The sequence below is a fragment of the Brassica napus genome, unplaced genomic scaffold (genome assembly GCF_020379485.1).
Source record: "Brassica napus cultivar Da-Ae unplaced genomic scaffold, Da-Ae ScsIHWf_1314;HRSCAF=1877, whole genome shotgun sequence".
Classification (NCBI taxonomy): Eukaryota; Viridiplantae; Streptophyta; class Magnoliopsida; order Brassicales; family Brassicaceae; genus Brassica; species Brassica napus.
In genome coordinates, this window is record NW_026014730.1 from 227,250 (window position 1) to 253,374 (window position 26,125).

Genomic DNA, 26,125 nt, shown 5'->3' on the forward strand with positions numbered 1-26,125 from the left:
GCAAGCAGCACTTCCCTTCCTGGCTTACCACTTGTATAGACCGGCATCAATGATTTGAAAGAGAATTTGGTACCGTGCAAGGACTTATCGCCGAGCAACGTAACCTTGTTCCCTTCTATGTTTGGTCTTCTTTTTGAACAGCCAATATTGCTCCAGCTGCTGCTCCTGGTAATTAAGCAATTAATTATATCCTTATCTCAGCTAATCACATAATCAGTTTGCAACAACTAATTATGAGAGTCTGTATTGCTTGGGACAGGACCTGCTGGTACATTTGGCCCGGCGATGTCTCGAGGTCCAGCAACAACTCCAATTGTCCCAGAACCGACCCCAGCAGCTCAGACACCACAGTCCGATGCAACTCAGCCTTTTACACCAACCGTCGACACTGCGGGTCCTACGGCTGGCGACGGAGGAAGCACCAGTCGACCTTCTCTCACTCCTTCATCCGCCTACGCCCTCTCACCTTCGCTTCTCTTCTTTGGCATCAGCCTCGTAGTTCTCAAATTCTATTGATTTCATTGTTCATTTGCTTTTTCAATGTGATTTGATTAATGCGGTGCAGAATTATAAGTTTATATTTGTTCTCGTTTGCTTGATGATTAATGTTGATTCTCAAACTAAATAAAATGTCAAAACACACAAATCTCCCAACAAAAGCAAATGTCACAGCTGAGGAAACATAAATTCTGGAACCAAACACAACAACTCAGACAGCCGCAGTTGTGACGTCCTGTACGGACTGACGCCAGGCGTAATCACGAGCTCCATCTTTGTCAACAATCTTGATCACAAAGTTTGGTGGCGCAACGACCAGTCTTGACCGGATCTCAAGTATGCACTTGTCCACCAGTTCAATGGCTTCTTCCACAGACATATCCTCGCGGTAATGCCTGTCCATGGTGGAGAGGGAGAAGTAAGAGCCGTAACCAAAAGCTCCCTTGTCAACTTTGTGAAGGGTTGCAATGTAGTCGATGTAGTAAAGGGAGGCACCGCTCTCTTCATCGTAGCCAGCCATCAGGATATTCACAGAATACGGGTTCTGATCAAAGAGAAGCAAAACAAAAACAAAAACAATTGAGTTATCTTAAACTTGTTAACATCAATGATTAGAGGCCAAATCAAAATAAAACAAGGAAATAGAGAACGAAAGGCCATATGGGTCTCTTAAACTTGTTAACAATACAATGAAGCTGCAACTCTTGGATATCACAAAAAGCATGGTAGATGGTGGCCTATTGCCAACCGATCAGTGCAGGAGAATCACGTGCATCTAAATCACCTTTGGCTAAGATCAATGTAGTCGTATGAAACCGGTGTTTTAGTAAGAGTCTTGTCGTGATCAATTGGCAATAGGAGAGACCATCTACCATGCTTTTATATGACACTCAAGCACAGAACAGCAGAAACATACACATCTTCTTCAATCAGGCCTTCTAAAAATGAATCAAACCTAACTAAAACAGTTCAAACATACAGTGACTTCAGAACCAGTTTAACCACAACAAAACACAACACTACCATATAGAACAAGGAATTAGCAACCTTAACATTATTATAAGCAGAGGAATCACAGAACTCTTCACTCAAAAACTGAATCAAATCAAGACGAACATAAACCTCTAATAGCAGAACTCACCTTCCTCAAACTTACATAGTAATCTTATAATCACTTGAATCAAACAACAAACAAGGAATCAAAAATCCTAGAGAGACAGTTGAGCTTACGAAACAGCTATCATCAACCTTAACATTAACACTGCAAAGGATCCAAAGAAGTAGCAAACCTTCCTCAAGGCGGTGGCGAGCTCACCGCGAGTGAAGTTGGCAGCGGCGGCGGTAGTCAAAGGGATGCCGTTGCGGAACTTGTACAGCGACACGTTCTTCTGAACGTACTCCGTGAACTGAACCCTATCAATTTTCGAAAGTATTATACTAATTTAACTTCTAAATCGAGAGAGGGAAAAGGAAGAGGGATTGTACCGATCACCAGGCTCGCCGCTGGCAGCGACGAGCTTGTGGGAGTCAAGGAGCATGATCTTGTCCTCGTTGTTTTTGTGGAGAAGGATACTGTGCACCGCCGATGTATCTGCCGCCACGATGGCGAATCCCTTCCCGACTAGACCGAATACGCACTCCATCTTCTTCTTTGCTTTAAGATCTGTTCGATTCCGATTTTGCTTTTCTCCGGCGTCTTGCCGAACAAGACTTCTTTCAGTATTATTTATTATATTGTCTACGGGGAGAAGAAGGGTGTTTTAGTAAATTCTTCTATAGGCTTTCATTATTAGGCCCATTATTCTCTTTATATCCGGCCTTAGCCCACAAATATATTAGTGTGGTCAAAGTTCAAGAATACCTGTATTAATGAATAAAGGATTCAGGTTCGACAAAGAAACATGAACACGGAATTGGAAGCTGCTTTGCTGTTGAAAAGCCAAATCAGAATCTATATTGGTGGATTCTTCTAAAAAAATAGAGAGGGCTTGAGTTTGACTTCAAATCCATGCCATAAAACTTCAATAATCATCTTTTAATTAGTTAAAATCATATTTGTTCAATGATGAATTTTCGAAGAAGAAACACCTTGCCACCTCTAGGTTCTTTGAAAACACGTTGAGCTTTGTTGATTCAAGTAATCATTAGTACAACACTTTTAACTAAAAATATATTGGTCCGAAGACCTTACAAAAATTCAAAGAAACATTCTCTCAAAACATAATCCAAGATGACAAAATAGTTTGTAGTGATGAAACTGTAGATGAGTTTAGATAACCAAACCTTGTTTATCTCTTCTGTCTCTTGTTTCCACCAGCTTTGCCTCCACGAAACCCTCCTTTGAAATCATTAGTCGTCTCTGCAGTGTTCTGCTTACTCAACCCTTTCCTTCCACCATGACCAAACTTGGAGTCCCTAAACTCCCTCTTCTTATTGTTCATCCTCGAAGTAGGCTTCCCTTTACCTCCTGACCGATCACCAGGAGACACACCTGGTCTCTTCTTACCACCTCCTCTCTGGAAACTCTTTCCATTTCCAAACTCAAGATCAAGCTCTCCAGCTCCTTTCTCACTAAACCCACTCTGCTGTCTCTGTTTCCTCCACTTCTTGACAGACTCAATCTCATCCTTCTTCTGCTTAGCGCGCTCCTTCATCTTCTGAGACTGTACTTCCTTGGCCATCTTCTTGTTATCCCTAGCTTTCCTCCTCTCTTCAGCCTCCTCCATCTGTTTCTTCTCGTACAGAAGCTTAGACTTCACCTTCTCCATGTGCGTATCTGACTTCACCATCTCCGCGTAGTAATCAGCCGGCCTTAGGAAAGGCAGTCCCATCTCCTGGAGCTTCTCGAAAGCCTGCCTCGTCCCTTCGAGTGCTTGAGTGTAGAAGGCCATCTCTCTAGCGAGGTCGTCGTTTACATCAACGGCTTGTCCTTGCTCGATCTCAACGGTGAGCTTATGAGTCCAGTCAACATCTTCTGGCCAGCTAATGTCTTGAAGCTTATCAAGAAGCCCATCTCTGTTGTAGACAGCAGTCTTCGTCGGCTCAGCTAGCTTCTCAGTGATCTCGTTTTCTGAATCGGAATCTGACAGAGATTCTGCTTCGGAGTCAGATGCTACGTCTTCATCAATCATGTTCATCTCATCATCTTCCACAAAATCATCTTCAAATGACATCTGCTCCAAATTTGATAAAAACAACAATCAGGTTCAGAATCAGGACAGGAACATAACAACAACAATAAATCAATCAAAGTCAAGCTACTCCACATATTCAGACTCTTAATCAATAAAGGTTCAATCTTTGAACTAGGGTTTTGACATTCAGACTCTTAACCAACTGGTAGAAGCTGAAAACTCAATAAAGGACCAATCTTTGAATTAGGGTTTGTATCTAACAGAAGCAATGCCTCCATAACTGGTTCTGTGACCTTCATTCAATATCTAAGGACGAAAGCTTATAGCTTTATTAACCTATGTGAGGTCTATTTACAGTCTATTACTAAGAAGGTAATACTCTGAGATTGACATCAAGGAGTAGAAGAAAGCTTACAGTTAACAACGAAACGAAGAAGATTGAACAACTTTGCTTGAGAGGGGTTTTAGAGAGAATGAACGACGGCGCGAGAGGAAGAAGAAGAAACAAGTTAAAAAGGGTTAAGGCTTGCTGGTTTACGTCGGGTTAAATCCGGTTTATCGGTTTACTTTAATTCAATTTCAATTTTGGATTTTTGGTTACCTCACGCAACACAACTGACAACAACAAGTGACGTTTTAACTGACACGTGTACAAGTTATCCCTCTTCGTCTTCTTCCCTTAAAATCCCTAGTTTTAACGGTGCCGTCGTAGTACGTTCTCAGATAATCTCACTGCTCGTCTGGGACCATGCAGAGTGACGTGACTATGAATCCACGAGCATCAGACGACTCTAGCTCCTCTGACGTCGAAGCTGAGATCAGCGACGGCGATGGCTTTTTGCCGATCGATAGACCTCATACAGTCGCCGAAGACGAAGGTAATGTGATTCATTGTCTCTCCTTTACCATAACTCCTGACCCAAAAAGTTTCAATCTTTTGCATCAGTTTCGCTGTTGATGAGAGCAGAGGCGTATCAAGGCTACATGAAGGAGCTTCCTCTTCCGACAAGCCGCGGTTCTTTGATTCCGTTCACGAGCTGGGTTGGGTTAGGCATGTCGATCAAGGAGCTTTATGGTCAGCCTTTGCATTACCTCACGAACGTTCTATTACAGCGTTGGGATCAAGCAAGACTGGGTAGTGATTCTGAAGTTCAGAGCTTGGATTTGATCATTCATCCTTTGAAAGCTGAAGCTACCATTTGGCTTGTTGAAGAGATTCATCGGCTCACTTCTTCTCATCTTCAGATTGCTGAGCTTTGGGGTTCTGATCCTATGTATCACATGTTGATTGATCCAATCATTCCCAAGTTATCACAATCATAAACACCTTTTTTTGTATCTAAGTCATTCTCTGTTTAAATTTTAGACAATGTATTGTGAATGCTTTTTTTTTTCATCTCTGTAATCACCAGAAGTCATTACAAGAACACTTGCCTTGACTTATGAAATGAAACCTGTTATTGTCTCTTAGAACGATTTCTCTGTTATACACTTTGGATGCTGACTTTGCGAATGAATGACAATCAGAACATACTCTCAGGTTTTTTACTATTCTTATTCTTGTGCCTTTGTTTGAGCTGATGAGACCAAAGGCCATTGCAAGTTTCTCGCTGTGTCGACTAAGCATGAATCTCTTCTCTTGCTCATCTACATCCATCAGAACACTGCTGAGATCAGGTACATGGCCTAGCTCACGGCTAACTTCATCGAGCATTGCTTCTATTTGCGGCATCTCAGGGTGTGACTCATCCCCTGATGTGAACTCATGAGTCTTGCCTCGAATCTCTATTAAACTAGTTCCCGGTGGTTTGCGTAACCCTTTCTCCTTCATACTCAGCCTCACTTTTGCCACATCGTTCCATCTTCCAGCTGATGCGTAAACATTAGAGAGAAGCACATAACTCCCTGTTCTCTCTGGAGCCAAGACTTGTATCTTCCCAGCTGCATAAGCAGCCATCTCCACGTTGCCCTGAACACGACAAGCGGCTAAAAGAGAGTTCCAAATCACATCGTTTGGCTCCAAAGGCATGGACTTTATGAGTTGCAGAGCTTCCTCCAACAGTCCTGCTCGACCAAGTAGATCAACCATGCATCCATAGTGCACTTCTTCAGGAGAAACTCCGTGAACTTTCTCCATTGACTCGAAGATCTCCTTACCTTGTTGGACCAATCCACCATGGCTACAAGCTGTCAACGCTCCAACAAACACTACCCCATCTGGTTTCAAACCTTGTTCAATCATCTCATCGAAAAGCCCTATGGCCCTCTCAGCGTTTCCTGACATCGCCATTGCTCTTATAGCAGCTGTCCAAGCCGAGACATCTCTGTTAGCCAAACCATCGAATATAGACAGTGCGGTTTCGGGATCGCCACACCTGGAAAACATATCCACTAAAGTGGTACCAAGTTTGACATCAAGCTGAATCTTGTTCTTCTCAACGTAGTAATATATCCATTTTGCAAGATCAAGAGCTCCCAAGTGCCCACAAGCAGATGCAATGCTCATCATCGTCACTCCATCCGCATCAACACCCTCTTCGCTTTGCATAGACCGGAAAACTTCAATCGCTTCCTCGAACATGCCTTCTTGAACCAAACCGCCAATGATCGTGTTCCAAGAAACAATGTTCTTCTCAGGCATGGTGTTGAATGTTTCCCAAGCTGCATCCACATCACCATTCTCAATATATCCAGCGATTATTGAGTTCCACGTGACAACTGTCTTGTTCATCATCCGATCAAAGATCTTAACCGCAGTATCTTGCTTCCGACACTTCATGTACATATCAATCAGAGCATTACTTACGTTATCCCAACTTTCAAACCCATTCCTCAGTACATATCCATGACAACTCTTTCCCAGCAGAACGTTCTTCAGTTGTGAACAAGATGAAATCGCACTCAACGTTGAAATCCTATCAGGTCTAACACCAGAGTCCATCATTAGACTCAAGACATCTAAAGCCTCCTTCGTTAACCCCTGGCGTACGTAATTCGAGGCCATGGCGTTGCACAAATCCAAATTCCTCGCACCGTATTGCTCAAAAAGCTGCTTCGCTGTATCATTATCATTGCATTTCATATACATATCGACCAGAGCACTAACCATAACATCATTCACTTCAACGCCAGAACTGCTGATAAAAGCATGAACCTTTTCGCCTATTTCAAGATCCTCTAGCTTAGCACAAGCGGAGATCACACACACCATCGTGACCGAGTTAGGCCTCACGTCTTCACTTCTCATCATCTCGAAAAACAAATCAACAGCTTCTTCAGCAAAACCACGCCTCGCGTAACCGCAAATCATACTCGTCCAAGAAACTACGTTTCTCTGAGGCATTCCATCGAACACCTTCCGCGCACAAACAAGATCTCCACACTCCGCGTAGAAATGAACCAACGAGTTCTGCACGAACAGATCCTTAGCGTAATCCATCCTAACGATCAACCCATGAATCTGAACCCCGTCACGAATCGTTCTACTTTTGGCACACGCGCTCAATCCAAAGGGGAACGTGTACTTATCCGGAGAGACCCCGTCGATCATCATTCGGAGAAAGAGCAGTAACGCTTCTTCACATAGCCCAGAGGACGCGTACCCACGGATCAAAGAGTTGTACATGTAACGAGACCCGTAGGAGATATCAAACAGCTGTCTCGCAAAGGTTAGGCTTTCGCGAGTGCCCAATTCGCAGCTTCGAGCTACGAGCTTGGTTATGGCGGAGACGTCGTTGTCAAGGCCTTGCTTCGCGAGGGAGTGGTGGAAGAGCTTGAGTTCGTCGATGGTTTTGCACTTCTTTAACGAGGTGATTGGTGATGAGAGGCTATTCGTGGTGGGTTTGGTGCGGTGGGTCTGGTTTGGAAGAAATGGTCTTGAAGTTGAAGTGGCGAAGACCACAGGAGAGAGATGGAGAACAGTACCCAGTATCGCCATTGTTGGCTCTAGTAGATTCAGTGTGGGTCAAAATTCAAACTTTTATCCACTTTTATAATCAAAGCTCTTCAGACACTCAGCACAGGATTAGGGGCTCTATTCAAAAAAAAAAATATATATATATATATATATATATTATTTTAACAAAAATCTCTGTTAAATTATTAATTAACTTTTAATAAATAAATATATATATTTAGTTTCAATACATAATTTATTTTAACTAGATTTTTAAAACTTGTAATCAGCTTGTAAACTTAATATTTTTTAGTTTCTTATTATATTTATTCATCATAATAGCACAAAATATATTATATAAAATTTATACCTAATGTACTTTTTATCTTCTTGTTTTTGTTTTATCTTTTACATTTTATATAGAGAAATATTTTAAGATAGCAATAAAAAAAAATCATTGTCACAAATATAGATTTTAAGGATCAAAATGACCACATTATTTCATTAAATAGAAAAATATACATTTATATTCTTTGGATTAAGTTTTAAAATTTTATAAAATAAAAAATAAATATTAAAAGTTTAAAAATAAAATTTTGAAAAATAGTTTCAAAAAGTATTTCGAATTACAAAAAAAAAAATTCAAAAACGAAATTTGTAAAAAAGTTCGGATTTGAAAACATATATTCTCAAAGTATAAAAAAAATATTTTTTTTTTATTTTTTATTTTTTTATTTTTTATTTATATATCTAGAGTATTAAGGTCTTTTTACCTATTAAATAAAATATTTTGTTCATTTTTTTAAGATAAATTTTGTAATAAAAACTTGAAAATGTCTATCTAGTAGAATTTTCCTTTTATATAATTATATAAATATCGGGAAATCGCATTTTAAACCCTAAGAGTGTCATATTCTCGCACTTTAAACACTGAACGTTTTTTACTAACGCTTGAAATCTTGAAAGTGACAGTTTTATCATAACACTAGGTGACATGTACTGTTCATTTTCTTATGATGTGTCGATTTTTCTTTTCTTTTTTTCTTAAAAAAACACATAGAAAATTCGAAAAAATTTGAAAAAAATAGAAAACATTTGAAAAATTCAAAAAAATATAAAAAATATAAAAATTCGGAAAATATAAAAAATAACATTTCAAAATTAAAAATAAAATAAAATATTTTTAAAATAATTCAATTATAAACCAATAACTATATATAATATAATAACTTGAATGGTGATTCTAGATTCTGGTTTTTGGTTTTTGATTTTTTTTAAAATTTTGATTTATTAATCTTTAATTTATTAAATTTTAAAAATTAATCCAATTATTGGTATTATTTATTAAAATGATATTTATTTTAGTAACTTTAAGTTTGTTTAAAAAGAAATTAAATTATAAGTGAAGTTCTTAAAAATAGTAAATAACTTTGAAATTAAATAAATTACTAATCAAACTTTAGAGAAATTAAAATATATGTTACTTATCTAAGAAATTCCATTCACACCAAAACCTAACATATACAAATCTTGAGGCATACTTCGATATCTCTTAATTATATTTCAAACTAACTTACAATATTATAGTTAAGGTCAAAAACATTTTAAGTGGTTTATAAAAACATATTTAGTTTCGCAAAAAAAATTAATAAGGTAAGTATTAATAAATGAAAAATTAAAAAAAAATCAAAAACCAAAAAAAAAAACAGAATCTAGAATCACCATTCAAGTTATTATATTATATATATTTATTGGTTTATAACCGGATTAATTTAAAAAAATTATTTTATTTTATTTTTAATTTCCAAATGTTATTTTTTTGAATTTTCAAGTTTTTTTTTTATTTTTTCGAATTTTCTATGTATTTTATTATTTGTTTAGAAAAAATTGACACGTCATCACAAAATGAACAGTACAAAGATAGTTATAAGTAACCAGCCCAACAAAAAGATAAGCACAAGTCACCTAACAAATAAAATTCTCATACGTGGATTTGATTTACAAAAACAAAAATTATAATCGATTGAAATTCTTCTTCATCCCATATTTTTTGCAATTCACACTATCTATTTTACTTTTTTCTCAGAATTTAGATTCCACGTTTTGATCTACTTTTCCATTATCAAACTGCTTTATTTTTTATATAATCTGCAATCATCACCAAGCTCACTGGCGAACCTAGGTAGAGGATTATGGGTGCACTTGCCCCCATAATCATTTACGTGTCCACTCGAAAGTCATACATCCACACATAATTTGTTTTCTTCTTCTTTGTTCTTCATGTTTCTCTCTCTCTCTCTCTCTCTCTCTCTCTCTCTCAAAATTTGTTTTCTTCTTCTTGTTCTCTCTCTCTCTCTCTCTCTCTCTCTCTCTCTCTCTCTCTCTCTCTCTCTCTCTCTCTCTCTCTCTCTCTCTCTCTCTCTCTCTCTCTCTCTCTCTCTCTCTCTCTCTCTCTCTCTCTCTCAAATTTATGTTTTTATACGACGAACACATAAATCTCTGTCACATAGCTTCAATCACCTCTATATGTACAACCAACAAAACAATCATCATTTTTTTCATAGTCGCCGCCGTATTTGCTCTGTCATCATCTCCGTTATTTTTATCTTTCTTCTTTCTCGAGAAATTGAATCGTTTGATTCTCAAATTTGGGAGAGAGCAATGAGATGGACACAATTATCGGAGTTGATTTTTCCAGGAGTATAGCATCTTCACATTCTTGGTGGGTGACTGAAGGGGAGATTTCTCTGATTGAGAAATCGATGGTGTCTTGTCTGGCAGAAGAGGAGACGCGGCAACTTCCAGATGTGTCTTGTTGTTTTCTACCTCTTTGTTACTATACTATTTTATCATGTTTCATTCCATTTGACGATTAATAAAGAGTGTTTTATTTTGTTTAGAAATATATTTGTAATTTTATTAATATCTAACTATCATTACATATGTTTGAATCTGTAAAAATCGTACTATGATTTATATTGTATAGTTTAATATTATATAATATGATTTAATATTGCATAATATTGTGTATATTTTTATATTTTGATATTTGGGTGTAGGGTTTAGTGATTATGGTTTATGGTTTACTAATTAGAAGGTGAGGAGTTATGGTTGGAGTCATCATTGACTTCTTTCATGCAATCATATATATTTCATAATTTCACCAGTATGTACTATGCTATTTATTTGTTCCATTCTATTTGGGTTTATGGTTTATATTTGGGTTTATGGTTCACTGATTAGGGTTTAGGGTTTAGTATTTAGGGTTTGGGGTGGGGTTGAGATAAAGTTTAGTATCTAGATTGTAGGGGTTGAGATAGAGTTGATGTCCTATACTATTTAAAAATTATAAATATGTAGTAGTTTACATTTAGGTTTGGGTTTATTGAAAACTGTTTATTGTTTTGTAATTAAAAGTCAAGGTTGGGTTTAGTATTTAGGAGTTGTGTGTGGGGTTAGAGTTCTATTTTATTTCGGTGATATGGAATACGTTCTTTATTGAAATCTACTCATTTTATATTTGATATATGGGTTTAAAGTTTAGGGTTTAGGGTTTATACTTAGATTTATGATTTATATTTGGGTTCAGAGTTTAGTAATTAGGGCTTAATAATTAAGGTTTAGAGTTTCGTATTTATGAGTTGCGTTGGGGTAGTGTTTAAGGATTGTAGATGTTGTTGCGTCCTCCTATACTATTTCGGCGATGTAGAATAGAACACTGTGTATATATATGTACGTGGTCATTAAATGTGTTACGTGGATGTCTCTTTTCTTTCACATGACATAGTTTTAAGTCACTCCTCACCATATATTATTTGTGATACATCATGTTTACCGGGTAACTTCAAGTGGAAAGGGTATAACCGGCTAATTTTGGGTATAAATGTTAGATTTTTCATTATGTCAAAATTAATGCTATCTACCTAATTTCACTTTTAAATTTGGTTAGATCGCAAATAAGCCCTTTTTTAATTAAGTGGGTGCTGCACGGACGAAAAAAAGGGAGAATCTTCCCAGTAGCCAAATTTTGAATGAAAATTAAGAAAATAGCATTGATTTTGACGTTATTAAGTAACTAGCTTTTGTCTTGTATTTTATTGAGTTATATCCATTTCATTAGCAAGTCTCCGGTGAAAGAAAGAGAGAGTGCATCACGTCGTCATTATGGATAGGAGTGAAGCACTATTATTTCCAGTTCACGTAAATTAGTTACGTCAAACAATTCTTTACTTCGTATAAATAAAAATAAAAAATAAAGAATGTATTCTGCATCACTCAAGTAGTATATGAATATAACCCCTATATACTAAATTTATCTCAACCCCACCTGAATTCCTAAATACTAAACCCTAAACCCTAATCATTAAATCCTAAACCCAAATATAAACCATAAACTCAGATATAAATCGTAAACCCAAACATAAACCATAAACCCATATATAAACCATAAACCCAAATAGAATAGAACAGAATAAATAGCATAATATGTATTAGTGAAATTATGAAATGTCTATTATTCTATGAAATAAGTTAATGGTGACCCCAACCATATCCCCTCACCTTCTAAATACTACCCCTGAACTCTTATCTCTAAACTTTAATCCCACATATAAACCCTAAACCCAAATATCAACTTAAGAAAATTAAAAACTATATTTCTAAACAAAATAGAATACTTTCTATTAATATCGTCAAGTGGAATAGAACATGCTAAAATAGTATTGTCAAATAGAATGAAACATAATAAAACCGTCTAATAGAATGGAACAGTATTGCAACCGTGACTTATAGTAGTTAAAAGTATCTTCCGCAAAACGTACATGTGAAGTAGAATCGGAAAGAATTCAGTCATACTGGCGCCGCACCTAGAATGGCTCATCACATATGTAGATTTCAAATCTCCGATTTCCATCCGTGACCATCAAAGCCTTTGCAAACGGTCTTTTTCTTCACAAAGCTATTATGGATTTACCAAATAAAAAATAATTTGCAAAAGGTGTGTGAATGTTGGAGGACCACAAGGTACTTTTGTTGTTAATAACTATTAATGTAAACTGTTTTTGTTTGCAGGTTTTGCCGGTAGAATAGAAGGACAAAATGACAATATTATATAAAAGTCACATGGTACGTCGATAAGTTAGGATAATTAGTTATAGAATGAATTATAATTTTTTTGTATGCTATACCATGTAATTTTCCAACAAAAAAAATGATGAACGCGTATCAGCTCTTTTTCTCTTTTTCATCAACAATGAGAAAAAACTTCAAGAGATTTTTTTTTTTTGAACATATTTTAAAACTTCAAGAGATTTAAACATATTTCTAGTGGTGAGCTCAAAATCTTTCAATAAACAGTCTAATATTTTTTTGTAACACACCAATAAACAGTCTAACTAAAAATTAAGAAGTATCTGAAAGAACATATAAAGTGAGATATCGTATGAGGAACCTAACAAAAAATGTGAGAGATTATATAAATGGTCTGAACTTTTAACTTTAAATTTTAATTATATAATAAAAGTATATTAATATTATACACTATAAGAAACATAATGATTTGTAAATAAAGTTATTTCTTCGCAAATCGTTTATTCACGAACAAAAATCCCAAGTATTCTCGTAATCTTACGTAGGAATTAAACTTTTTGAAAATTTACGAAGAATTTAAGTTCCTCACAAATTTATTCTAAACGCAAATCTTGGGTTTCACCCACATTAATTAAGCATTGTTCTGTATCCCTCTTTTATATATTTATTGAGGAATGAAATATTGCTCATACACAGAAGACAAGTAGAAGTTTATTCATTACATCGCGTTTTACACCACATATAGAAATATGCTTCTTTTACATCAACATTAAACCATCACTTATATCCCGCGATGAGACAATACTCTTATTATCATATCCGGCATTATAACCTACTATCATAGTTGACATTCTTTTAGCTGCGACAAAAGACAAGGATATATATATAAATTATCTAGTAACACAGAAAGAAACGTATTAGTGTCCATAAGATCATCTGCGCCTATGTATATTCCAAACTCGTCCTACCTGACACCACAAGCGCAGAAACTCCATCGATGACAAGTCTTCTACCAGAATTTGAGTTTGGATGGTGCCGAAGACTCACATGAGAGAACATTAGTAATGGCTTTGATGGTGTTTGGAGTAGTCCGACAACACCCTCCAAACAGAGATGCTCCTTCTTCTCTCCATCTACTTACATACGACACAAAATCCTCCTCAGATTCTTCCTCTGATTTCTGCCATAAAATAAATTCCCCAAAAGTCAGATTTGTAACTTTGTTTTATAATTACCAGGTTTCTTTATAGAAACTCTCACAATCCATTTCTTGTTCAGACCGTCATAGACTTCTCCACTATTTGGGTAGACAATGATCGGTTTGTGAGTCACCTGGAATAAAAAGATAGTTGCTTCAGCCGCAAGGCATAAAACAATGGGAAAACCCTAATCCCATAATTGCGTCTATTTACTATATATATTAATTACCTGGCGCAAGGAGATAACCAAATCACTAATGTATCTTGGTGCAGTACAATTGATTCCAATGGCCACCAGTTTCTTGCAAGAATCTGCCACTTCCGCGCATTCTATAATAGACTCTCCACTTGGCACAGTGACTCCATCCTTGGAAGTGAACGCGAACCATGCTGGAATGTCTATGCCTTCCTCTTCAAGAAGATCCACGTAAGCCTATGTTTCATTGAAAAATAATATATTTATATACAGTATGTAGAAATCTAAACCAAATCGTGTAACAACTATACTTGTAGAATATAATCACAACGGCCAAAACAGTCACTACTAACGCTTAACTAATATGTAAGATATGTGAAGAATGGCCCACCACTAGGGAGACTCGTATACTGGTTCGTAACCCCCACAAACAGTCAAAATTTAACAGAACTTTATCTACCTCAGCTTCGAGCTTATTTGGAATGGTCTCAAACGCAATTAGATCGGCTCCCGATTTTGCTAGGATTTGGACTCTTCTTCTATGGAAGTCCTTCAATGACTCCTTGCTTACAGAATCTCCATATACTCCGCTGCAAAGGCATTGCACCCACAACAACAAATCCTTAACGACAAATTATTATAATAATATGTGAGGCCCAAATATTTAAAATTCTGTGCCACAATTGTCTCTTGAAGTCTCAATTTACGGATTTCTTTTCTGACAACCTCTTCACTGTGTGCGGGTTCCACCGCCACGTGGGAGTCCGCGATTGGCCAATCATTTTTTTTTAATTCGGACAAAAAAAAAGAAAAAGAAAAATAAAATATTCCAAAAGTTGTTGTTAAAGATTTGTTAAAGATTTGTTGTTGTGGGTGCTCTTATGAAGGATGAAAAAATTTATACTATATTTACAAAGGAACCAGTACTTTTAAAAAAAAAACTGAGGGAACCAATACTTTTACATTAAAAAAAAATACTAGGATCGAACCCGCGCACCAACGCGGGTGTTATATTGATTTGCAATGACATAACATATGTATTTGTTTATGTTTTGTATCAGTATGTTTCAATTTGCTTAAATGGTTTCGTTCACATTTCTATAAGGTTGATTCATTCTAATTTTGTATTGTTGTTTCATATATTATAAGATAGAAACATAACTTTTATGGATCATGGTGTAACTATTGGGCTGGAGATATTAGGTAACTAAATGATAAATATCTTTGTGAATTAGGTAATGAGATTTGTATGACGTGATTTGTGTAACAAATATCAGATCTAATCATTTCAAAATGTATTACGTGATTTTATGATAGTTAGGGAAGAGAGATCTTAGGATGATTAACTAATGTTGTTTTACCTTATATAATCAAAAAAAGTTAAATATAATAATCTTAAAGGTTAAGATTTCAGAACATTTAATTATGCCTTAGTATATTCTGTAATATGCGGTATTAGAAATTAAATTATATACAAAATGTTTTCACAAACTAAATAAATACTTTAATGGAATTTTTTTATTTTAATATACGAAAAACGTGTATATGAGTTATAGATAAGATGTATATGATTAATTGCACTGGGTTTTGATCTAAGATAATGTGTTCAATCAATTGTGTTCTTCACAGATTTTTATTATGTTGTTGTGATGAACATGGTGGCTAGGTAGAGGATAAATGATTTCGACGTGTATGATAATTTTTTGAACTATGTTATTTTTTCTAATCTATTTGATGGTATGAGAAAAACACTGTATATCGATCTTGCATTTCATAATGTTTTGTACTCTATCTTTTTAATGGTATTAAAATCATATTGTATGTCAACACCGGGAATCATACTATCGTTTTATAATCTATATTTTTGAAATGGTTATCAAACTTGAAATTAAATGTTGTAGTTAATTAATAATCTAAACATAGTAGACATTTGACCACAAATGTGCGAGTTTAAAACATCCGTGAATAAGATAATTGTAAATGTTTTTTAAATATGTTATGTTATCAAATGGTTAGTAAATGGAAGACTTAATAAAATTTTAATTAGATGGTCCAAGTAGACTTCTAAATATTAGATAAAAATGATACTTCTCTTTTAATAGAGAAGATATAGATATACTTTTACATATATATAGTTCTTTCATTGGGTTCAAGTTCAATTTGATACCTAAAATGTAGCAAAAATTACGATCAAGCTTATCATTCAAAGAACCTGTATTCAGAGCCATCGGCGAGATAAGCTCCATAGCTACCAACGGAAGCTGCTACAAGAACTGGTCGCCGGGAAGCTTTTCCGACGTGGTCAAAATCCCAAGAACCCTTGTTGCATCTGTTGTAGAAAATCTCACGTGCCTCACATGAGAGTTCTACGCTCCTCCGCAGCAAACTCTCCGCTTCTCCCACCGATAAACCCTTAGCTACAAATCCTTGTATAGTCGCCTGTATATATAAATTGATTTGTTTTAAACATAGAGTTGGACAGTTATCACACATACTTAAATCACGTACAGCTAAATGAATATTATCAAGTTTTCTTCCATGTTTCTTGAAAATATTTGACACGTTAATTACCTGGTATGATGCGGTTATGATGATGTTTGCTCCAGACTCTAGGTAATCCAAGTGCACCTATTACACGAAACTAATATTATATATATAACTAAAGTAATATTATATACTACACTACACAAAATTTTTGTGGCATTTTATCTTGAGCTGTAATTCAAAAAAATAGAGAGAACTGATCAGAGGTTGTATGGAGTCCCAGTCTAGTCTAGTAAACGGCGTGGTGGGGTGAGGGAAACAATAGTTGGAATGGAATGCGATGAAAAAGGCACGTAGCAGCACGGCCTTAGAGCAACATTATTAAAGGTTTCTTGTTCCTAGGTTCTTAAAATACATGTACGTGTATGTATATATTATATGCGCGTATATAATTGTGGGGTTCTAAGTTTTACGGAAAATCCAACCGAAAGTTTCTTAAAACTCCGTAATTACATACATATATATAATATATACATACATATACATGTATTTTAAGAATCCAAGAGCAAGAAATCCCCAATAATGTTGCTCTTACAAGTTGTAACGTGACGGTTTACTGTTTACTTGTTATCTACACTCACTAGAATGAATTAGATGATTACTTTTTTTTAATTAGCTTAATTCTTTTTCTGTGAGGCTCATTTAAAATATAGAGGTTATTATCTTGTATAAGAAACCTGAAGTTAAAAAGTTATAAATATAAAAGATACGGAATCAGAATTCAATTTAAAACCTGAAGTTGTAAATATAATTAATTCCAGCTACTAAAACATCTTAATTACGAGTTAGTAAACTTCCACTTAGATAGTAAATGTATAACCTTTGTGACGAGGTGAGGAGAAGTAATGAGGCACTTGGCACTCCAAAGTGGATCCTTGATGTCAGCTCCGTGTCGTTCTAGCTCTGTCGCAAACCCTCCATCAACCACCGCATAACCGCCGCACTTCTCTAAGAACTCGGTCATCAACGAAGATGACGTTCCCTTTTTCACTAATGATCCCATATAGCTCTATTTAGGTTAAATGAACCAGATCAAGACGAACTAGATATGAAGATGAGATTTGATGTTTGATCCTGAGATGAGATGCATGAGCTTTTTATAGGCGGCCCGAGTTATGGGAACTTTAAAATGACATATACACCCTTTTAAGTAGTGTTGGTATATTGTTGAGGACCGACTTATGAGTTTGTAATGAGGAAAACGAGCGAAATAACTATGAAGAGACGTTAAGTGGTATTAACTAAAAGTGGATAGTTGTGTTAACATAAAAAGAAAGTGGATATTTATGAACAAAACTGTATGATCAGACAGCCAGCAGACTCCTTTGCCTGCCGTGTGGGAAATCACCCACCCAACTCATGGACCACGTTGTACGTCTTTTTCTGAGCCATCCACGTTACTACTTATATAAGTTGCCTATAATTAATTTATGTAATAATTAATTTCTCCCAGTCTGACTCTATGTATGTTGCGTATATATAAATTAAATAAACGCATTTCTCTGTAAAAATCCTTGGTAATTTTATTATTGCGTTTCTTGTTTCGTAAATATAACTTTTATGAGGAGCTTTCTGTGAGCCAACAAATACTGTATAATTTTATTATTGCGATTCTTGAACCCAGAGTTTGGTGATGAACTGGCCTAACTCCTCAAAGTAGGGATCATTCTAAACCAAATCTAAACACTTATATTAAAGTAAAGCTACCGAGTGAAACCGAAGCTTCACAAAACGATGACACAAAATTTTACAAAAGATATGTACGAATGGTTAAGTGGAACATGAGATGATTCGACGTTTGAACCAAGCAAGTAAAATCTACAAGAATACGAAACAATTCGTCCACTACCGATTATAACTCTCTATATGGATGCTACATATTGAGTCTTTTCTCAAGGACTTGATATATTCTGATTTATTTTCTAAATCTTTTATACAAATTTAAAGCATTTAGCTAAATAATTCTTCACTAAATAAAACAAATAATTAAGCATCGACTTTTTAATCATACATTCCTCTTTTATTAATCTAATGTACTATGCACATTAGAGCAAAGGAAAAGTTATCACCTGTTTATCAAAAAATGTTAGTATTTGACATTTCAGCTGTATACTGAAAGCAAACGTCAATATTCATAAATTATATAATATATATTCTTCTCTTATAACGAAAACTTTTTATCTGGACAGATTAGAGAAAAAAAATAAAACAAAGCAATATAATGCTCCACAATGCAATGTAGAAAGTAAGAATAATAATAATAATAAGATGGCCAAAGAGGGGTAAAAAAAAATGCAAATTCAAGGACCACGACCGGAGACAAAGCAGAAACAGCCAGGTCTCTGATCTTCCGGGATCATTCCGCCACCTTTGGAAGTGTCGACTCCTTCAAGCATCTTCACGACTTCCTCCATCTCTGGCCGTTTCACCGGATTCGCATCCCAACATCTCTTCATTATGTTCGATAATGATGTTGGACAGCATCTCGGTATGTCTGGTCTTAGATTCTGTATTAAACCGTTAATAAAAAAACAAAACAATTAGTCTCAGTACCCATTGACGTATTGGCATAAACAAAGCTAGGAAAAAAACAAACCAATAATTGTTATTCAAACCAATTGGATTTCTCATTTCTTTAATCTAAAACACCCAAACTGATAGTATAGTACTATAACTACTCGAAACTGAATCTATCAATCATATTACATAAATATAATGTTAACTAAATTAACTATTGTGTATTCATGTGAATTTAACGCTATTTTCTAACTAAACAGACTTAAATCCAACTCCAGTACCAAACCCAACACAAGTCAACATTTACAAATGGCTTTAGTAAGTTTGACTAACCTGACGAACAACAGCAGAAGAAACATCAGCAAAGCTGAGATCAGGATAAGGCATAGCACAACAATAAATCTCCCACAAGCATATCCCGAAGCTGTAAACATCGCATCTTCTGTTGTATGGCTTACCATCAAGAACCTAACCACACATGTTTCATTATTACACAATAAATCATACTTTGAAACCATAATAATAAGCAATCTTGAACGTAAAAGTTATATTTTTTTGCTACCTCTGGAGCCATGTATCCTAGAGTACCAGTTTCTCCAGTCATGTCCTTTGGATTCTGAGCTTCAACTCTAGCCACTCCAAAATCAGCAATCTTTAGATTCCTCTGATAATCCAATAACATGTTCTCCGTTTTCACGTCCCGATGAACGATTCTCTCTGAATGCAAATAACTTAGCCTGCAAGTCATCATTGTATATCACAAAAAGATTTATTTCTTTCATTCTTGAAGACATAAATAATGGTATAGCTTACCCTCGGGAGAGATCTAGAGCGAGTTGAACCACAACTCTAATAGCGAGTTTCCTTCGCCTGTTACGGAACAAATATTGCTTAAGAGTTCCTCCAGGAAGATACTCCACAACCACACAACAAGCTCTCTGAGGCAACGAGTTCTCCATCTCAGCTGATGAAGGTATCTTTAGATTTGTTGTCCCCATTGATGCTCCAACAAACTGTTTTTAAAAAAAAATTAACATTCATACATAAACATAAAAGAGAGATCATTAATAAGGAGAATTAATTTTCCAGAGTCCTAATCATTCATTTGAAAAAAAAAAAATTAATAACAGGGTAAAGAGGTTATATCATTACCTTTGTGACATTGGGATGGTTAAGTTTGTGCCAAACCCCAACTTCTTGTCGGAACGAAGCACGAAGAGCTGAAGTCTCAGCCGTTGTCGCGTAACCATCTTCTCCCCAATCAAGCACTTTCACTGAACCAAAACACTAAACAGTTAAACAGAAGTATAGACTATATGTTCATAATAGACCAGTATATTTTGGTCACATGTTGTTGGACCTGCAACGTCTTGACCATCATAGATGCCTTTGTAGACAATACCATAAGCACCACGAGCAATGACATTGCTCATCTCCAATTTAGCCAACTCGATTTCCACTCTTCCTTAGGCTTTGGATTCTTCTCGATGTTTCTTGACCAAACCCTACTCAGATGTTTCTCCAGCTGAATGTCCAAATTCTTCAGATCGATCCTGTCAGCTCGGAAAATCATGTCTTTCTTGCTGTCATTCCCAACAGCTCCTCTGTTTCTGAGGTTATTCCCCGGTGAAGCTTTTATCTCGTTTGGTGTTTCCATTTTCTTTCTTTTATAACAATCTCAGACACAAACAACTGAAAGTAAAAGCTAAGTTCGATCAGATTCTCTGACATATACTTTTCAAAACTAAACAAAGTTTTCATCATCATCAAATTAGTTAGTTTATGTTTTAACAAATGATACATGAAAGTAAGCAATACTAAAGTTCAAAGAAAAGATGTAAAACAATACTATTGTGCAGAGAAGCTGAATTTAATTTTGTAAGAAAAACTATTACACCAACCTCGAGTTCACAGTTCTTCTGACATGCAAATTTTGATCATCTATTTTTTTATTAAGAAAGTCTTTTACTTTTTCATAAATAACAAATTCCACAAGCTGAAATCCTCTGCAACAATAGCGTTGAAATTCAGTTAAAATAAAAAACGAGGAAACTGAATTTAAAATGGAAAAGGCCAATATTTCAACAAAGACAATTAAAAAATGTAAACCCTGAAAAGCCGACTCGTCCTCCACTATAATCATTGACCCAATATCTTTTTAATGAAATATAAATTTTTTTTTTGTCAACATGAAATATAAAATTATATTCATCAAAAACCAATTGATACATCAAATGCAACAAGAATAAATGATCTCATATGTTTGCACCAAAAGTTAAACTCTGCTACCAAACCAATACTTGAGAATGTCTTGATAAATGACCCAACATTTTCTACAATAAGAGAAAGTAATTTGGTCTAGTGGTTAAGATATCATGTTCACGTGCAGCATTACGTCCCCACCAGGTTCGAAGCTCCATTTTACCCAATATATCAACGTTTCTTTCTCAAAAAAAAACATTTTCTACAATATCATGAACCCCAGAAAAGTCAATAAATTTAAGAAATCAGACGTTACCAATCATCCACTAAGCCATGCAAAGAAAAAAAAAATTACCCAGAAAAAAAGATCGTGAGATCGCTAGAAGAAAATATTTCTTCCTCCAGAGAAACACCCCCAGAGAAAAGAAATAGAGGATGGTTTGGGAGAGAGAAGAGATCTGAGAAAAAATAATCTAAGAAAGCGAAATGGGTTTAGGAAACGATGAATGAGAGGCGGATAATGAAAGACGGAAGGAAAGAATGGCTTGTTTGTTTTAAGGAGACGTATTTGCTATTTGGAAACAAAAGGCCAAAAATATTAAACAAGAATTAATCTTATATTTATTCTTTTTAAATAAGAAATTATTTTATCCGTTGAAAATTGACAATTTAGCCCAAATAGATCAGGCAGTGGAAGGTTGCCAAAAAGGTCAGGTAGTATACAATACATTGAATGATAAGAATTTAATATAAACATTTGTTCAAAAAAAAAAAGAAACATCTAATGATAAGAAAGAACTTTGCTTCTTTTTTACTTTTACTAAATGATAATTCATATCTATTATTTGTAAGAATTATAACATAAGGTGGAAGAAAACAAATATTGTAACTAAGCTTACTTTGGTAAGATATTTGTTGTAGACAAAAAAAGTAAGATATTGTTAAACAAATATGTTTTTTTTTCAATAGGAATGTTTGCAATTTTGTATACTTATTTATTTATTTTTTGATAACAGTAGGAATCCAAAAAAAATTCTAAGAACAAAGACAAATCTCATAAAATTTAGTATTTAGATACGCGTTATTCCAATTAAAGAGAGGTCAGGTGGTCAAAAGCAAATCGAACTCAGGTAGCGAAAATTTCAGCCGGAATTCCTTTACTACTTGAACCAACGATTTGGTTTAGTTTATTAGACTTAAAATTTACAATCTTCTTTTTTCCTTAATGTTTTTTTAAAATAATTATTAAAAAAAAATTTAGTTTTTATTAGCGGTATATTTTTTACGGAAACTAAGGAAAGACTACTACTGTATATTTTATTGTCTAAATTTTTGTTTTGTTTTAGATGATGTCTAAATGCTGACAAAAGTACTGACTAAATTCAACATCTATTTAAAAACGAACTTATAAAAAACATCTATTTAAAAATGTTGCAATCCTCATTTCTTTTAGAAAATTTTGTTTATAAAAAAATTATTAAAAATATAACTATTTTAGTTTTGATTAGCGGTAGATTCATATGGAAAACATGATAAAAGATTACTAGAGATTATTTTCTGGTCTAAATGTTTTTTTTTTGGGTTTTTAGATACTGTCTAAATAACAAAAATTACTGTCTTAATTCGACATCTATATATACCGTTACAGCCGTAAATTTAGCAAAACTAATAATTAAGGAAATATAATTGTCTTTTTCTCTTTATTATTGGTCTCCTTTTGCTTATACAGATAAATCAATTATAAAACCATTATTGGACTCTAACCATCTATGGGCGGGAAGGAAACTGATATCTAAAGTGGACGGGGAAAATCTCTTCTTCTAATTATGTGTAAACAAAATCACATACTTTTTTTAATTTTAATCCCTTATATACTAAAGCACAAGTCACCTAATAAATCAAATTCTGACATGTGAATTTTTTTTGAAAATAGAGAAAAGCAAAACATGTTTTTTGTTCATCAAAAATATACGGAAGTTTCAAAATTTCAAATAACCAACCTTTTCTAAATTCCTCATAACTGTAATTAAACAAACCACTTTAACTTTTTTTACCCCATTAAATCAACTATTCATGTTTTGTCTATATTATTATTTTCGATGTATATTAAAGAAACTCAAATAACTGTTTCTCCTCTACGTTCCAGCCTTCTTTAGATCCTTATCAACGTTTTACTTTTTCTTTACACAAGAACTTTGTTTCTGTCTCGGGTTTAGTGGCAGAAAACATGAAAACCTTCCTACTTTCCTCTTTGCATATCGTGATCAATTTGGTAGCAGTCTACAAATCATCAGTCAAAGAGCATTTTGAAGCGGCTGTTTACAAGAGCTATCCACATCTGTTAAATCTCCAGTTTGTTTTTCATTGGCTGCAACGGAACCTCCATCCAAAAATGATCAAAGCAGGAGAGTAGCTTATAAATCATCGATCGTAGTGTCTTTGAAGCGGCAGGAAAAAATTACCCAAAACTCTAAAGCTTCTGTAAGTTCTTCATGGGTACGCTCTATCTGTCTCGGGGAAGGTGCTCATGTGTTGTTTACTTAGTCATACGAAATGATTCTGTGAATGGTGATGATGTTGCCATCACAAGTGCACATACATCATCTTCTTTCAGTCTTGTGATGAAGAAGAACGAATATATTAACCTAAAGTGATACTTTATGAAAAGTAAAAAAAAAATTTATTTACAATATTACTAACAAATGTAATATATTCCCAAAAAAGTAAAATTTTCTTCCCAAAATATATTAAAAATTACTGGTGTAATAAAATTAAAAATGACATCCCTAATATTTTTCTCTCACCTAAATTTCTAATATTTAATTTAAGAAACCACATGGCATAGGCTGAGAAAAATATTCAAACCCGAAAAAATGAACTGAATAAAAAGTTATGCCAATACTTAATCGAAACTGGTAAAATATTCAAACAGGTCCAAAACTTTGGTATATGAAGGACCAGAACCAAATATGGTTCAAACCAAAATATTTCGAGTGCTCAAAAATATTCAAATCCCATTTATATGTTTAAATATATCTATTTTTTTAAACAACAAACTTTGATTCATAACCGGTTCAGGTCAGAAGAGTGGTTGGATCAATAGAAAATGCAGTTTTCGCAGTGAATTGTTTTTATTTACTATTCAAAATATCTAAAATACTCAAAATATTCGAATTTTTAAAAAATACTTGAAAATATCAAAAACAGTTGAAAATAAATATCTAAAATAGTCAAAATATTTAAAACACAGAAAATACACTAATTAAATACCTACTGGTTCCCCATCCAATATCCAAACTGTACCAATTTCATGTCAAGGATTTTAAATATTCAAATTTCTATGTCATATACTATTTGTATTTTGGATTTTGAGGATTTTAAATTATATTTAGATGCTTTATTTTGTTTACTTAATTTAAACGGATATTTGTACACGAACCAAACCCACAAATATCTAAACCAAATATGAATCAATGTTTATAAATACCCGAATGAAAATTAAATCTCTATATCAATAACCCAAATTCCAAATAGACCGAAACATGTATCCAAATGCCCTCCTTTAACATGGTGCATATTAATAATTCTTCTCACGGTCCACACATTACTCACCTAAAATATAACTTAAGAAAATGACGTACATGAAACTTGAAAATCTATTAATTATATACAAAATTAGAAATTGCTTAAAAATAATTTTGGACTGATGAAATCGATCCTGCGCTTTTGAAACGCGGATCAAAATCTAGTCATTTGTTATAATTTAGACGTTGAAGGTACTTTTGCCTGCTCTTTGGTTTACATCAAGAATCCAAAGATCATTTGTTTTAGAATGAGTTTACTCGGCGGAGGTTTAGGTTTAGAGAAAATGTTTGGTTCGCTTGGGCGTTTCCAACGCTCTTACTAGTTGGCAAAGTGTTATTGACTGGTAGTCTGTCTTCCCCTAAATATATGTGATATCTTGCATATTTACATTGTTTTATCCGTTTATTCATGTGCATTTTCATCATATAGATTAGGATTTAGCCATGTCTAGGTTGCATTTGCTACATATATCTCTATCAGGTATTTGAGTACCACATGGAGTTTCTGGAGACATTTGGGTGCATTTGGAGCTCAAAAGGAGGTGATTAGAGTGGTCTTTGGACGAGCACTGCCTGGAGCGACTTGTCGGAGCGACGGCATGAGGTCGCTGTGCACCACGTTCCAGAGCGACTCATCCAGAGCGACTGCACAAAGTCGCTCGCGTTTTCACGTCCGGAGACACGCATTTCGACCTCGGAGCGACCTTCCAGAGCGACGTGCTGAAGTCGCTCCCGAAGCTCGGAGCGACCATACCAGAGCGACAGGGAGAAGTCGCTCGCGTGTTCATCACCCGGAGACGCGAGAACAAGCCCGGAGCGACCTCTCGCAGCGACACAGCGAGGTCGCTCCCGAAGCTTGGAGCGACTTGTCGGAGCGACAGGCTGAGGTCGCTCCGTGTTTTGTTTCTGCTCGAACTTGTGATTTCTCAAGGGCATTTTGGTCATTTCATTATGCACGTTTTTATTTTCTAAACCTATGTTTTATTACTCTGTAAGCACCAGGAAGCAGATCATCTTTGTTCTTAGAAAAAAACCACCAAAAACCTTTGGAAAGTCATCTCTTTGAATCAATTGATCAGTTTATATTGAAATTCTGTGTTCTTATTTATTTTCTGTCTTTCTCTACATGATTAATCTGAAATCCACCATGGGTTGAAGAGGAATCATGGAGAGTAGTGAGTAATCACTTTTGAATTCATGGGTTAGGGAGATAAGGGTGATTAGGTTAGAACTAGGATGTTTTAGTGTAGATCATTCATATTTCCTGC

At 34.9% G+C, this 26,125-nt stretch overlaps 5 protein-coding genes and 1 pseudogene across 6 annotated transcripts; 1 reads left to right on the top strand and 5 right to left on the bottom strand.

Moving 5' to 3' along the window:
* Positions 1-595: 595 nt before the first annotated feature.
* Positions 596-2,239, bottom strand: LOC125596849 (proteasome subunit beta type-2-A-like). Its single transcript, XM_048771865.1, has 3 exons — positions 1,984-2,239; positions 1,788-1,911; positions 596-1,042 (listed from the first exon to the last, which is right to left on the bottom strand). Exons 1-3 carry the CDS (start codon positions 2,139-2,141, stop codon positions 710-712), a joined length of 615 nt encoding a protein of 204 aa, XP_048627822.1. The 5' UTR covers positions 2,142-2,239; the 3' UTR covers positions 596-709.
* A 362-nt stretch (positions 2,240-2,601) lies between these two features.
* LOC106451771 (probable rRNA-processing protein EBP2 homolog) lies at positions 2,602-4,192 on the bottom strand. Its single transcript, XM_013893747.3, has 2 exons — positions 4,048-4,192; positions 2,602-3,671 (listed from the first exon to the last, which is right to left on the bottom strand). The coding sequence occupies exon 2, from the start codon at positions 3,669-3,671 to the stop codon at positions 2,787-2,789; it is 885 nt and encodes a 294-aa protein (XP_013749201.2). The 5' UTR covers positions 4,048-4,192; the 3' UTR covers positions 2,602-2,786.
* A 128-nt stretch (positions 4,193-4,320) lies between these two features.
* On the top strand, positions 4,321-5,102 carry LOC106451773 (protein RDM1-like). Its single transcript, XM_013893749.3, has 2 exons — positions 4,321-4,510; positions 4,579-5,102. Exons 1-2 carry the CDS (start codon positions 4,381-4,383, stop codon positions 4,953-4,955), a joined length of 507 nt encoding a protein of 168 aa, XP_013749203.2. The 5' UTR covers positions 4,321-4,380; the 3' UTR covers positions 4,956-5,102.
* Positions 5,005-7,666, bottom strand: LOC125596848 (pentatricopeptide repeat-containing protein At3g22690-like). Its single transcript, XM_048771864.1, has one exon. It carries the CDS (start codon positions 7,567-7,569, stop codon positions 5,038-5,040), a length of 2,532 nt encoding a protein of 843 aa, XP_048627821.1. The 5' UTR covers positions 7,570-7,666; the 3' UTR covers positions 5,005-5,037.
* A 5,644-nt stretch (positions 7,667-13,310) lies between these two features.
* Positions 13,311-17,714, bottom strand: LOC125596865 (homocysteine S-methyltransferase 3). Of its 2 annotated transcripts, XM_048771883.1 has the most exons (8): positions 17,375-17,713; positions 16,582-16,638; positions 16,223-16,449; positions 14,471-14,600; positions 14,044-14,247; positions 13,876-13,947; positions 13,584-13,795; positions 13,311-13,474 (listed from the first exon to the last, which is right to left on the bottom strand). In XM_048771883.1, exons 1-7 carry the CDS (start codon positions 17,555-17,557, stop codon positions 13,625-13,627), a joined length of 1,044 nt encoding a protein of 347 aa, XP_048627840.1. In that variant the 5' UTR covers positions 17,558-17,713; the 3' UTR covers positions 13,311-13,474; positions 13,584-13,624. The 2 variants fall into 2 exon arrangements, with proteins under 2 accessions (XP_048627840.1, XP_048627839.1); XM_048771882.1 differs by having other exon boundaries at positions 13,311-13,795; positions 17,375-17,714.
* A 1,024-nt stretch (positions 17,715-18,738) lies between these two features.
* On the bottom strand, positions 18,739-21,805 carry LOC125596853 (annotated as a pseudogene).
* Positions 21,806-26,125: the final 4,320 nt, after the last annotated feature.

Excerpts from the sequence above, each read along its gene's own strand:
- LOC125596849 (XM_048771865.1), bottom strand. The coding sequence starts at position 2,141 with ATGGAGTGCGTATTCGGTCTAGTCGGGAAGGGATTCGCCATCGTGGCG. Across the intron at positions 1,912-1,983 it reads AGCGGCGAGCCTGGTGATCG|GGTTCAGTTCACGGAGTACG; the intron begins GTACAATCCCTC and ends GAAAATTGATAG. Across the intron at positions 1,043-1,787 it reads TCGCCACCGCCTTGAGGAAG|AACCCGTATTCTGTGAATAT; the intron begins GTTTGCTACTTC and ends CTCTTTGATCAG.
- LOC106451771 (XM_013893747.3), bottom strand. The coding sequence starts at position 3,671 with ATGTCATTTGAAGATGATTTTGTGGAAGATGATGAGATGAACATGATT.
- LOC106451773 (XM_013893749.3), top strand. The coding sequence starts at position 4,381 with ATGCAGAGTGACGTGACTATGAATCCACGAGCATCAGACGACTCTAGC. Across the intron at positions 4,511-4,578 it reads TACAGTCGCCGAAGACGAAG|TTTCGCTGTTGATGAGAGCA; the intron begins GTAATGTGATTC and ends CTTTTGCATCAG.
- LOC125596848 (XM_048771864.1), bottom strand. The coding sequence starts at position 7,569 with ATGGCGATACTGGGTACTGTTCTCCATCTCTCTCCTGTGGTCTTCGCC.
- LOC125596865 (XM_048771882.1), bottom strand. The coding sequence starts at position 17,557 with ATGGGATCATTAGTGAAAAAGGGAACGTCATCTTCGTTGATGACCGAG. Across the intron at positions 16,450-16,581 it reads TCATAACCGCATCATACCAG|GCGACTATACAAGGATTTGT; the intron begins GTAATTAACGTG and ends TTATATATACAG. Across the intron at positions 13,948-14,043 it reads TGGTTATCTCCTTGCGCCAG|GTGACTCACAAACCGATCAT; the intron begins GTAATTAATATA and ends TTTTTATTCCAG.